The sequence below is a fragment of the Poromitra crassiceps genome (genome assembly GCF_964638095.1).
Source record: "Poromitra crassiceps genome assembly, chromosome: 5".
Taxonomy (NCBI): Eukaryota; Metazoa; Chordata; class Actinopteri; order Beryciformes; family Melamphaidae; genus Poromitra; species Poromitra crassiceps.
Window position 1 is genome coordinate 56,204,730 of NC_139642.1, and position 13,680 is coordinate 56,218,409.

Genomic DNA, 13,680 nt, shown 5'->3' on the forward strand with positions numbered 1-13,680 from the left:
TGTGTGTGTGTGTGTGTGTGTGTGTGTGTGTGTGTGTGTGTGTGTGTGTGTCACAAAGTAAGTGCAGCGCTGAGAGGGAGATAATACACAATCAGGTCATTGATGGTGGTGTGTGTGTATGTGTGTGTGTGACGGTGGTGTGTGTGTGTGTGTGTGTTTTTATGGGTATGGTAAAACAGTGAGTGAAAAACAGCACTCCTGCTAGAGCGATGAAGTCACACAGGTCTAGTGTGTGTGTGTGTGTGGGGGGGGGGGGGGCAGAGGTAGCGTGTTATTTTTAAGTTCACAGCACCTCTGCTGTCCTCACTCTAAACTCTCCTCCCAGGAGCTACAGAGGCCACAGAGCTGGAACAGATAGATCAGACTCTTCCTGATGGAACAAAAACAAATACATAATTCACTTTAAATAATAATAATAATAATAGTACAAAGAAAAGTAAAGATAAAAATGTAGACTGCAAAAGATGGTCTGTTCTTGTGTAAATCAGATCTTTCAGCACAGCTGAGCATGCTGCCATAGACTAGGGATCAAGCGATAAGATTCCTGAGGGTAACCGTACCGTTTCAAATGTTCATTATCATTAAAACCGTGTTACTGTAATTACAGCCCTTTGAAAAACACAGTAAACACTGTCCATCATCAACCAAAGTTAGCAACAGTCTCCCAGACGCAGGCGCGCAGCCTTGGTGAAATGATTTCAGTGAGTGTATCAGTACTTTTTGGGTCTTTTCTTTCAATGTTGGACATCAAATTCAAGGACTTCTCAATAACTTTCAAGGTCTTGTTTGGTGAAATTCGAGGACTAACTATTGGCATGTTTTGGGGAAAGACATGACATCCGCCTGAATTAGACATCATAGAAGCCTCAATTTTTACTCATGATCTTGAGATCAGAATCATTCATTTTAAAGCTGCTGCTGAACTAACAATAAAAGCTCTCTTTTTTTATCAAATACTTTCAAGGCTATCTATTCATTTTCAAAAAGGCTTAATTGAATGTTTCTCAAAGCCACAAACTTTCAAGGATTCCCAAGGCTTATGGGAACCTTGAGCCAAGAGACCTAGAAGCTGCATGGGCTACTCCTTCTAGTCCTTCTAGCTCTGTGGCTACCGGCTCCCTCACCGGCCCGTTCACAGCTCGGTGCCATGACTCCCAGTTTAACAGGCGGCACAGGAGGAATTTAGACAATCCTGCAAAGACTCTCCTTTTTCTATTTCCTGAACGACAAAGACTCTTTTCATGCTGAATCAGCACCTATCGGAATAAATTATGTCTTCCAATAATCACGCCTTTGTTTTTTCGAAATCCAATTTCCATTTCCCCATCTGTCACCGAGCCAAGAATGTGTCTAAAACCTGAGAGTCCAGACAGTGAGACATTTCTCACCTGCTCACCACCCCCTACACAGACCTTTAACCTGAAGTAAAAGTGGCGAAAGTATTTCTAAACGTCCAGTGAAGGTGCTGAGGTTAACACCCGTGACCTGGGAACCACATGCATTCTGCAGGTCATAGATTCAATCCTGACAGAATCGTCTTACATCACCCGAGCGCGATCATTCTTCCCCCTTCCTTAATAAAGACAATAAACTAAGACAGTGGGGTGGGGTGGGGGGGGGGTATGGTGGTGCAGTGGTAAGCGCTGTCACCTCACAGCTCGAAGGTCCTGGGTTCGATTCCCACCTGGGACGCTGTGAACGCTGAAGGAATGCGTGCCCGTCCGCATGTCCTCGAGTGCCCACCGCCTGGGTGGGGTCGTCAAAAGGGCCTTTCTGTGTGGAGTTTTGCATGTTCTCCCCGTGCCTCCCGGGGGTTTCCCTCATATAGGAACCCCCTTCACCAAAAACATGCAATATCCTGGTTGCTAATGTGGTTCCTCCTCTGGTCGTTAAGGGCGCCTGTTCAGAGGGAGGGGAACTGGTTGGAATAGCGTGAACCTCCCACGTGCTATGTCCTACCGGTGAAGCTTCCTCTGTCAGGTGAAAAGAAGCGGCTGGCTAACTGCCCATGTCTCGGAGGAAGCATGGAGCTAGTTTCGGCTCTCCCCAGATCGGCAGAGGGTGGAGTAGCAACCAGGATAAATAAATTAAATTAGCACTAATGGGGGATAAAAATGGGATAAAAAATCTAAGACAAAAAAAAAACTAAGACAGTGAAGACTGTTCTGACAACATATCTCTTCATCGCTCTCCTTGACTTGAGCACTTTCTTCGTGCACCCTCACCGTACAGCTGCTGCACTGCAGTGACGTCGTCCCAGCTCAGCAGCAGGTGGCGCCCTAGCTTCCTGTAGTAGGGCGACATGAGGGCGTGGCGGAGCGGCGAGTGCTGCAGGCCCAGCGTGTGGCCGATCTCGTGGGCGGTCACCGTCAACAGGTTGTGTCCCTTGTGGCCGTTGAGCGTCCACCGCTCGGCCATGTCGAAGTGGGCCTCCCCGCGGCGGGGCAGGAAGGCGTGGGCCAGTGCTCCCCCTGCAGGTCAGGAGAGGGGACACACTTACCATTCGTCCTTCACTGTGATGATGATCGTGATCATTGATGGTTTGCACGTTGAAACTGTCAGCAGCATCTTGTATAAGAACCATTTCAGTCTTCAGTATAACTCTATTCCATTATGTTTACTCTATTCAGTATAACTCTAATCCATTATCTTTACTCTATTCATTGTTTATGATATCCTCTAGTTGTATTTTGTCCTTGCTGAATCCTACACCTTTCCCCATGAGCACCAATAAAGTTTCATCTGATCATATATCAGATATTGTATGCAGCTTAGACTTTCTATATATATATATATATTCTTGTACTGTATGTGTGGAGAAGTGTGGTAATAGGTATAGGCCTATATATGGATGTACAAATTTGTTTATGAATGGTTGGGGGGCAGGACTCGATAAGCCTAGGCTTCTTCCGGCCCCTTTTCAAACAGTTTGCTCTTTATTCTGTTGGAGTTTTACGTATGTTTTCCTTTTGCTGAAGTCTATTGGACTGTTACTGATGTTTACTTGTTTTTAATTTGTATGTATTGTTTTAACTGTTTGAAATAAATCGTTTCAATCAATCAATCAATAGTGAAGTAGTCAATAGTTGTTTCCTTGACATCTGGCCAATCTGTCTGACAGTCTAACCTTATTCACAGCCATTCTGAAAACTGGAAACTATACCAGGAAGAGCAAGTACAAGCTGTACATCATACAAACATGTATCATTTCATAGATTCCCCACAGGGCCAAGTAACAGTATGTTAATTGGCCTATTATTAACGGCAAATACCATAACTGTTACATCTATCTGAAGACCTGACTTTTGTGTTGGAGTAATGCTAGTTGTACATAATAACCTATGCCAATCTGCCAATCTTGTTCAAAACAGCCTCTGTGATTGGCTGGACCTACTAATTATAATTAGTACTTAACTTATTATAATCTTGCAACAATAAAGCAATAAGCCTATAGGACTTAGCCAGGAACAAATGTGGCGGTGGAGCCTGACCTGGTCCGTCAAAGGCGTTGCTGGCCCCGTCGTTGTGGTCCCCCTCGTAAAAGGCCAGCCGGATGTCCGCGGGGCCTTCAGGGACCTCCTGGAAGACCAGGCCTGACACGTTGCTCCACAGCTGGAAGGCCATGGCCACCGCCAGCCGCACCGGACCCGGAGACAGGTGCCGAGGCCAGTTCACTATCTGGTAGCTCAGATGGCGCTTGTACCATTTCTCACCTGAGGCACACACAGAGAGAGAGAGAGAGAGAGAGAGAGAGAGAGAGAGAGAGAGAGAATAGGGAGAGAGTTATGAGTTCCGATGATGTTTGTGATTTGTGACATCTACAATAATATAATAAACTAAACTTAACAGCTAACACAAAGTACAACTAGCCAAAAGTGAGGATTCCAAGCGTCAGAGACCAAGTGCTCTGGCAATGTTGTGACCAATAGAATGATAATGTACTGTAAGATGGTCATGTGAGACTGTTGATCTGATGTTTGTCTTATCACAAATAGGGAGTAAACTCTTTTGGTATGATGTCAAAAAAAAATCAAGAAATCAGTGAGCAATAGTGAAGAGCATTGAATCTTGAGTTGAATTCAACATTATTGGAATTTGGGAAATTCTCCTTGCAACCAAATGCATAAAAACAAGCATGAACACATCTAAACATAATGTGCATAAAACAGCACAAGGCACAAGAGTTCTAAATTATAAACATAAAAGATCACTAAATAAACCGCGCTAAAGAGAAGAGCTCTCACTCTGTCAGACTTGGCCTATTTGTGGTCTGAACCTTCTGCCAGATGGAAGCGCTTCAAATTCCCCGTGAAGCGGCTGAAGGGGACAGTCTGGCTTTCCTGACAACCTGCTCAGCAGAGCAGCTTCAGCTTGACACCAATGAACTTGCCAGCCACCTTCAATATATTCCATCTGGTGTTTGTTTCTGTTAGCACGATAGGAAAAGGGTTTATGGATTCAAATCTGGCTCACAATCTTTGTCGCCCCGCCACAGTCAACAACTGTCCTTTGAGAATTTAAAATTTTAACTAAAGTATGTTTCTTTCACAACACATGTACAGTCAGGCTTTAATTAGTTTTCATCCATCTGATCTCCCTGTTTTTGCTTTTCTTATGTAACTTTGTTTCAAGTCACGCCTGCCACTTTTGTTGGTTTCCTTATGTTTGTCTGTTTTAAACTGTACGACCCCTGTAATACTATCTTGAACAGAGCTCTCTAAACAAAGGATGTATTATTATTACCGACTTGAGTAGCTATTCACATCTTGTGTATCCTTTGTTGTAAATACGGATGCCAGAAATCCCATGTTCAATACAAATGTTTTGAAGCAGTGAACCGCAGGCAAATGCAAAATGATAGGATGTTAACCATGTTAGCTCACAGCTGGCTAAACTAACAAGCACTGTGACTATGTGCCTCAGTAAACAATTTGTGCCTGTGGTTTGTCGACTTAGGCATAATTACACGTGCCGCAGACATCAGAATCACACATTTGTTCGGGGGTTCGAGACGAGGAGGAGCTTAAAGTCAAACTGAAATCTCTTCTTGTATACAGTACATAGGATTACACAATGCAGCAATCTGAAAGCTAAAGCAAACAACCACACACACGCACGCACACACAACCACACACACGCACGCATGCACACACACGCACGCACGCACGCACGCACACACACACACACACACACACACACACACACACACACACACACACACACACACACACACACACACACACACACACACACACACACACACACACACACACACACACACACACACACACACACACACACACTCTCAACCATGCAGCACACATCCACAACAACCAGACACAAAGGCTGCCTGGCAGGAAACAGTCATTAGATAATGAACAGTTTGGGGGAGCCAGCCCAGCTGTAGGCTGGCCTGGCTCTCTCAGTCCAGAGGAGAGTGTGGAAGAGGGGACACAGAGGACAGAAGACCTGGGTGAAAGAGTTGGTCAATACATATTGATCTAGAAGTTAAGATCCATTTTAAGACTTTTGGAAGGCACTCGGAGAGCACAAACCTCCGCCAACGCTCCATAATTATCGTCTAATGGAGGAAATCCCAGATCCAGATCACCAACAAAATATACTGTAGTCAACTGTTTCTTGTCCCAAGGCCCGTCTGTCCACCAAATTTAATGGAAATCCATTGAGAAGTTTTTGAGATATCATGCTGCCAGACAGACAGACAGACAGACAGACAGACAGACAGACAGACAGACAGACAGACAGACAGACAGACAGACAAACTAGCTAACAGGGGCAAAAACACAATTCCCTTGACAGAGGTAAAGAAAAACTAAATGAGTAACATAGCAATGTGGTATCATTGCAACCTGTTTCATTATGATAGTGAATGGTAAACAGACAGGGAAGTTGATAGTGAATGGTAAACAGACAGGGAAGTTGATAGTGAATGGTAGGACAGACAGGGAAGATGATAGTGAATGATAGGACAGACAGGGAAGATGATAGTGAATTGTAGGACAGACAGTGAAGATGATAGTGAATTGTAGGACAGACAGGGAAGTTGATAGTGAATTGTAGGATAGACAGGGAAGTTGATAGTGAATGGTAGGACAGACAGGGAAGATGATAGTGAATTGTAGGACAGACAGGGAGGATGATAGTGAATGGTAGGACAGACAGGGAAGATGATAGTGAATTGTAGGACAGACAGGGAAGATGATAGTGAATTGTAGGACAGACAGGGAAGTTGATAGTGAATGGTAGGACAGACAGGGAAGATGATAGTGAATTGTAGGACAGACAGGGAAGTTGATAGTGAATGGTAGGACAGACAGTAGGGGTGTCACAATATATCGTCCCACGAAATTTCGCGATAGTAAAACGTCACGATATGTATCGTTGAGATGAAATCTCATATCGCGGAATTTTTTTTTTTTTTTTTTTTTTTTTTTAAATAGACTAAGAAACGTCTTTGTTTGTTGAAGTTCAATGTGTGGAAAGTAGTTCAGTTGAACAAGTCTCTGAAGAGACACATGAGAAGTTATACAGGAGAGAAACCATTCAATTGAGTTTCTGGCAAAACTGTTTACTTGACAGGAAAAACTGAAGATGCATAAAAAATAGATTAAGAAAAGTCTTGTTGTTTGAGTTTGAAGAAAAACTGAAGATGCATAATGAGAATTTATACTGCTGAGAAACCTTTTAGTTCAAAGTAAATCTAAGTGACGGTGTAACTCATTCTATTTCAAGATAAGCCTTATCTCCAATCTCATGTTTTTTCTAGTTGTTATTGTAATAACAATTTCCCACAACAGCATGTTTTGTATTTGTGCATTTCAAATAAAATACTACTTTTCCAGTCATATATTGTCATTATTCAAGTTTAAAAAAATATTGTTAAAATCGTATCGTATGGTATCGTTATCGTGAACCCAGTATCGTGATACGTATCGTATCGTGAACTGAGTGTATCGTGACACCCCTAACAGACAGTGAAGTTGATAGTGAATGGTAGGACAGACAGGGAAGATGATAGTGAATGGTAGGACAGACAGGGAAGTTGATAGTGAATGGTAGGACAGACAGGGAAGATGATAGTGAATGGTAGGACAGACAGGGAAGTTGATAGTGAATGGTAGGACAGACAGGGAAGTTGATAGTGAATTGTAGGACAGACAGGGAAGATGATAGTGAATGGTAGGACAGACAGGGAAGTTGATAGTGAATGGTAGGACAGACAGGGAAGTTGATAGTGAATGGTAGGACAGACAGGGAAGATGATAGTGAATGGTAGGACAGACAGGGAAGTTGATAGTGAATGGTAGGACAGACAGGGAAGATGATAGTGAATTGTAGGACAGACAGGGAAGATGATAGTGAATGGTAGGACAGACAGGGAAGATGATAGTGAATGGTAGGACAGACAGGGAAGATGATAGTGAATGGTAGGACAGACAGGGAAGATGATAGTGAATGGTAGGACAGACAGGGAAGTTGGAAGTACAAGGAATGTTACAAGGAACACTCTTGATAAGTGATGTGTTCATTTTTTAGGCTTAACTAGAAAGTGCCAAGATAAATCAAACACACTCACGGGTGTCCAAATATTTAAAGACATAGTCAAATATTTAAAGAGATAGTCAATATACTGTATGTTTGCACCGGTGGGGAGGGCAAAAGTGACTGGGAGGTAAGCACACATGCCTCAAGACAGGGGAGGAGAATGTGCTTTTCTGCGCTTTTTTTCTTCTCCTTCAAATATGTCTGACTTGTGAGAAAGTCATGTGAACGATGGTGAGATAGTGGTTTATCGTTAACAAGAGGCAAGCCTTACATACTGTGAATTACCACAGCAACCGCAACAGCACCCAGGAGACAGTGTACAATATCTGGATACGTGGAGCCATTAGGCATGGGCTTGGCACTGATACTGGTGTGTGTGTGTGTGTGTGTGTGTGTGCGTGTGCGCGTGTGCGTGTGCGTGTGTGTGCGTGTGCGTGTGTGTGTGCGTGTGTAGTGCATGTGTACACAAACAGAACATTCCACAAAACAGAATGCTCATGTTAAAGTAAGCCTGATCCATAAGTTTCAGTCACACACTCCACTACACTGAAGAGCTGTGTTGTTGCATTGCTGGAGACAGTAAGAGCAGAAGCAGAAGCACTCAAACACTACGATGGTGAGAGAGTGAATGCCATTAAATCTAGTCTTTTCCTGTAGTCTATTATTTTTATACGTGATTTGATGACTTTCTGAATGAAGTTCTCAGCATGACAGAGCATTGGAGTCAATGAGACACGACTTGTAACAACGTCCCGGTTTTCCCAACCCAGACTCATATTTTAATGATGCCCCCATCATGTGCGCCCCAACCCTAACCTGTGCTAACCCTAACCTGTTCTAACCCTAACCTGTGCTAACCCTAACCTGTGCTAACCCTAACCTGTGCTAACCCTAACCTGTGCTAACCCTAACCTGTGCTAACCCTAACCTGTTCTAACCCTAACCTGTGCTAACCCTAAGCTGTGCTAACATTAACCTGTGCTAACCCTAAGCTGTGCTAACCCTAACCTGTGCTAACCCTAACCTGTGCTAACCCTAACCTGTGCTAACCCTAACGCTATTGCCACATGCTGTGTGGAGATTTGCGTTCTCGCTAACAGGCGCCTTCTCTCCTTCTCTCCCTCCCGGACCTCCGCAGAGTAAGCGGTCCCCCCGGACTGCAGAGGGGCCAGGAAGTCAGATACTGAAGACATTCCATCACTTCCTTTGTGGAAGCAATTAGTATTGTGCCCTCTATAGCAGTGTGGGGGGGGGGACCCTATCACAGGCATCTATAGCAGTGGGGGGGGGGGGGGGGGGACCCTATCACAGGCATCTATAGCAGTGGGGGGGGGGGGGGGGGCCCTATCACAGGCATTAAGTTACCATGATCATCTGATAGCCACAGTTATCAGGTTGTGGAGGAGAACACTGTAGGTGCACAGGGGGGGACTTCGTCTGTCACTCTGTCGCTCGTGTCAAGGAGCCTGCTGGACACACACACACACACACACACACACACACACACACACGGACTGTGTGTGTGTGTGTGTGTGTGTGTGTGTGTGTGTGTGTGTGTGTGTGTGCGTGTGTGTGCTATCAGCGAGTCTGTCTCACAGATGTGAAGGGACAAGTCACAGAGGAAAATGAGAGAAGGAGAGAAGCAGAACAAAGTCATGGCTACCAAATCTCTGGTATGCAGGAAGGATTTGGTATTGAACTAGTGAACAGTGTGCAGGCCGGGGCGCGGGTCCATGAGCGCACACCTCTGACAAACACACACACACACACACACACACACACACACACACACACAGACCTATCACAGCTTGACGCGCTTATCTTGGACAAGGGTGATGGAATGTCAGCTCAGTAAATATATCAGTGGGAGCGACCATCAGATTCCAGCAGCTGGCGCTAAACCAGGCGGCTCTCCACGAGTCAAGGTCTGTTATGAGCTCCCATGAGGCTCGACGTTCACACAAAACAAAGTCACAGCTGAGCCTTGTCTGTGTGAACCTACAGGCGACCATGCATGTCTGTCTGAACCTACAACCTACCATGCATGTCTGCCTGAACCTACAACCTACCATGCATGTCTGTCTGAACCTACAACCTACCATGCATGTCTGTCTGAACCTACAACCTACCCTGCATGTCTGTCTGAACCTACAACCTACCATGCATGTCTGTCTGAATCTACAACCTACCATGCATGTCTGTCTGAACCTACAACCTACCCTGCATGTCTGTCTGAACCTACAACCTACCATGCATGTCTGTCTGAACCAGTGGCCAACAGTGGCTTTCCTCTGATGACACGGAAATGAAGTGAAAAGCTGTAGTTCCTCGAATGACCACTTGGGGGTCGGGGGCAGTAGGCATTCCCCCCATGTTAAAATGCCCGACTTTGTAACAGGATTAAACATCTTTCCAGTTACTTCGAGCAAAGACAAAAAATAACAAGTGGAGGGGGAAATAAATCAAATTTTCAATTTCAATTCCCCCCCCATCTTTATTTATTTTTTGCTCCAAGTGAAATGTTTTATGGTGACTCATGATTCAGTAGGTCACGTCACGGGTTGGCTTGGTTCAAAACTTGTTACAAAAGGATTTTTCTAAATGTCTATGGAGAAAATTAATGGGAAACTCACTTAAAGGGCAAGAGACGTCACGTGACTGTTCAGGTCTATATATATCGATATGCAAATGAGCATGTGACATCATCTGTCCACTAGTCTTACTTTCCTTGGAATTAAAGTTGAGCTGAACCCAAAAATGACCTTTCTTTTCTTTTAGTTCAAATACCTGGGTATGCAGTGCACCTATTTAATAATGTATGCAAAGAAAATCACAAAAATCTAATTTCTTTAGTTTTTCACACTTTTTCACATCAAAAGTTCATTTTTCAAGATTTCATTGATAACAGTAATGTACAGTTTGCTGGCGTTCACCTAGTACTATCAAATTTCTACCTCATATCAACCAATCATATCACGACATGCAGCTGTTTCGCTTTTCTCTTCCAAATGAAGTAGAAAATGGCACCTAGTGCCTGTCATCTGGCAGAATTCCTATCCCATAAACTAACTACTAACTTGGCCAATTGTTAGAAACATGAACAAAAAACAAAAACTATAATCTCTAAGAATGCAAAGAAATGTAACTGGCTCGTTAAAACACGCATTCCAGGAATATTATTTACATTTATAACGATAATGCCGCGCGCGCCTCCGAGAGCGTGGCTGTCAGGGGTCGCCCCTCGGAGTTTCCAGGCGGGCGGGCAGCACCCATGCATCGGATTGTCCGCTCGCTCCGCATGAAGCAGCCTGGCTGCCTGGTACTGCCTGGGATCCCACTCGCGTAGCACGACAACACGCTGAATCCCACCCGATTTGGGGGTGGAACACGCCAGGATTGGCCAATGCTAAAGCCAGTCCTCAGAATTGTCAAATCAAATAATCGACACCGTATAATATGGTCCGCCTCTCAATTTGTTTTCAGTCTGAAATGGACTCAGATGCACGTGACGAACGGGTTCGCCTCGACTTTAAGAGTTGGCAACAATATGGTCCAGCCATATACTAGGTTTAGACCTCGTCTTGTTGATAGGAAGCCCTTGATGGGAAGGCTTGATAGCCGAAATGTCCGTGCCAACAAGGAAAGAAAAATTAAATAAGAAGGAACATTTATTTCAGGACAGTCTGAATCTATTAGTCCAGACACCTTATCAATCAAAACAATAAGAGACTGTTAGAATAAGCTTTCTGCCAGCCACACGGGCCCAAGGGGCAGAAAGCGATCGCCTGGTTCTGTAGGATAAGACTTGATGCATGTCATGGTTACACACGGCCTCACCACCCACTGCCTCACTATTCACAATCAAGTGATTAGCTTACAATGAAGGTGGGCCTGGAGGTAGAACAGTATCTGCCATGATGGCCTCTGTTTGTGTAATACTACCTCATATGAGTCATGTCTGGGAGCAGAGGGATGACAGAGAGCTCAGCCTCCAAGTGTCTGACACACAAACAGCCAGTCAGTAAGTTATCCAGCCATTCACTCAGCCAGTCAGCCAGCCAGCTGGTGAAACAGCCAGTAAGTGAGTGAGTCAGAGTCAGTTGGGGATGTGTTGTTTACCCAGGTAGCAGATGGAACATATCAGGTACCGACACGACGAGGCAGCGGCCACCGCTGCATTCTCAGAGCATTAAGCAAGCCTGTCAGTGACAGGGAGGAATGCAGGAGCAAAGAGAGGGGAGGGAGGCAGAGAGAGAGGAGGGAGGCAGAGAGAGGAGGGAGGCAGAGAGGAGAGGGAGGCAGAGAGAGAGGAGGGAGGCAGAGAGAGAGGAGGGAGGGGAGGGAGGCAGAGAGAGAGGAGGGAGGCAGAGAGAGAGGAGGGAGGCAGAGAGAGAGGAGGGAGGTAGAGAGAGAGGAGGGAGGCAGAGAGAGAGGAGGGAGGCAGAGAGAGAGGAGGGAGGCAGAGAGAGGGGAGGGAGGCAGAGAGAGGGGAGGGAGTCAGAGAGAGAGGAGGGAGGCAGAGAGAGAGGAGGGAGGCAGAGAGAGGAGGGAGGCAGAGAGAGAGGAGGGAGGCAGAGAGAGAGAGAGGAGGGAGGCAGAGAGAGAGGAGGGAGGCAGAGAGAGAGAGGAGGGGGGCAGAGAGAGAGAGGAGGCAGAGAGAGAGGAGGGAGGCAGAGAGAGGAGGGAGGCAGAGAGAGAGTAGGGCTGTCAATCTCCCTCTATAATCAAATTCGAATTTCAGTGCTTTATACATTTTAATATTCGAATTATATTCGAATATTTTAATTAATTTTTAATTGAATAAAAAAAAAAAAAAAAAAAATTGGTCTGAGTGAATTGTTGTCTTCTCTTATGTTATGTTCTGATTCTAAATATAGCTGAATCTTTGGGTTTGACCAAGTAAAACTTTTTCTAAGCATTTTACCAAATGTAGATGAAAAGTGAATGGTGGATGAATATTCAAAATAATATTAGGCTTATCACAAATAGTCCAGCAATGATGTTTATTTAAGAAAACATGTTCCTTGTACATTCATTGCATTAGAAAATAGGTCAGATAACCAGAGCTTAGTTAATATTCATCAGTGATGTATTGGTGCTGTCTGAAATGCTAAAATAAAATAATTGATAATAAAAAAAGACACAGCCTTTGTTTGAGCTCCTTATCAATAAACAAATAAGTAAACTTTGCCAAAACAACAATGAGCCATGAACAAAAAAAAATCAGTCACGTATTGCACTTAAGAGCTACAGGTTTACATTCAGTATAGCAGCTTCAACAGTCAACTTCATTTAACAATGAATGAACATACATTTTAAGAGCTACAGGTAGGTTTACATCAGTATAGCAGCTTCAACAGTCAACTTCAGTTAACACTCTTTTCTTCAAGTATGTTGTCAGAACGTGTCACTGTTCTAGTGTTCTAAAAAAAAAAAAAAAAAAAAAAAAAAAAAAATTAAATTAAAATAAAATAAAATAAAATAAATATTCGTTTAAAAAAAATAATAATAATCGAATTTCGTTCATAATTATTAAATTCGAATAATATTCGAATATCAAAATTCGTTTCAACAGCCCTAAGAGAGAGGAGGGAGGTAGAGAGAGAGGAGGGAGGCAGAGAGAGAGGAGGGAGGCAGAGAGAGAGGAGGGAGGCAGAGAGAGAGGAGGGAGGCAGAGAGAGGAGGGAGGCAGAGAGAGAGGAGGGAGAGAGAGAGGAGGGAGGCAGAGAGAGAGGAGGGAGGCAGAGAGAGAGGAGGGAGGTAGAGAGAGGAGGGAGGCAGAGAGAGAGGAGGGAGGCAGAGAGAGAGGAGGGAGGCAGAGAGAGAGGAGGCAGAGAGAGAGGAGGGAGGCAGAGAGAGGAGGGAGGCAGAGAGAGAGGAGGGAGGCAGAGAGAGGAGGGAGGCAGAGAGAGAGGAGGCAGAGAGAGAGGAGGGAGGCAGAGAGAGGAGGGAGGCAGAGAGAGAGGAGGGAGGCAGAGAGAGAGGAGGCAGAGAGAGAGGAGGGAGGCAGAGAGAGAGGAGGGAGGCAGAGAGAGAGGAGGGAGTCAGAGAGAGAGGAGGCAGAGAGAGAGGAGGGAGGCAGAGAGAGAGGAGGGAGGCAGAGAGAGAGGAGGG

General features: G+C 44.8%; 1 protein-coding gene across 1 annotated transcript in view; it reads right to left on the bottom strand.

The window, feature by feature from the left end:
* mmp28 (matrix metallopeptidase 28) overlaps nucleotides 1-13,680 on the bottom strand; it is a 32,466-nt gene that overhangs the window by 9,919 nt on the left and 8,867 nt on the right. The window contains exons 4-5 of the mRNA XM_083637584.1: nucleotides 3,492-3,713; nucleotides 2,226-2,471 (exon numbers count right to left, since the gene is read on the bottom strand). Of these exons, the coding sequence (XP_083493710.1) occupies nucleotides 2,226-2,471; nucleotides 3,492-3,713 (468 nt within the window). The remainder of the gene's footprint in view (nucleotides 1-2,225; nucleotides 2,472-3,491; nucleotides 3,714-13,680) is intronic.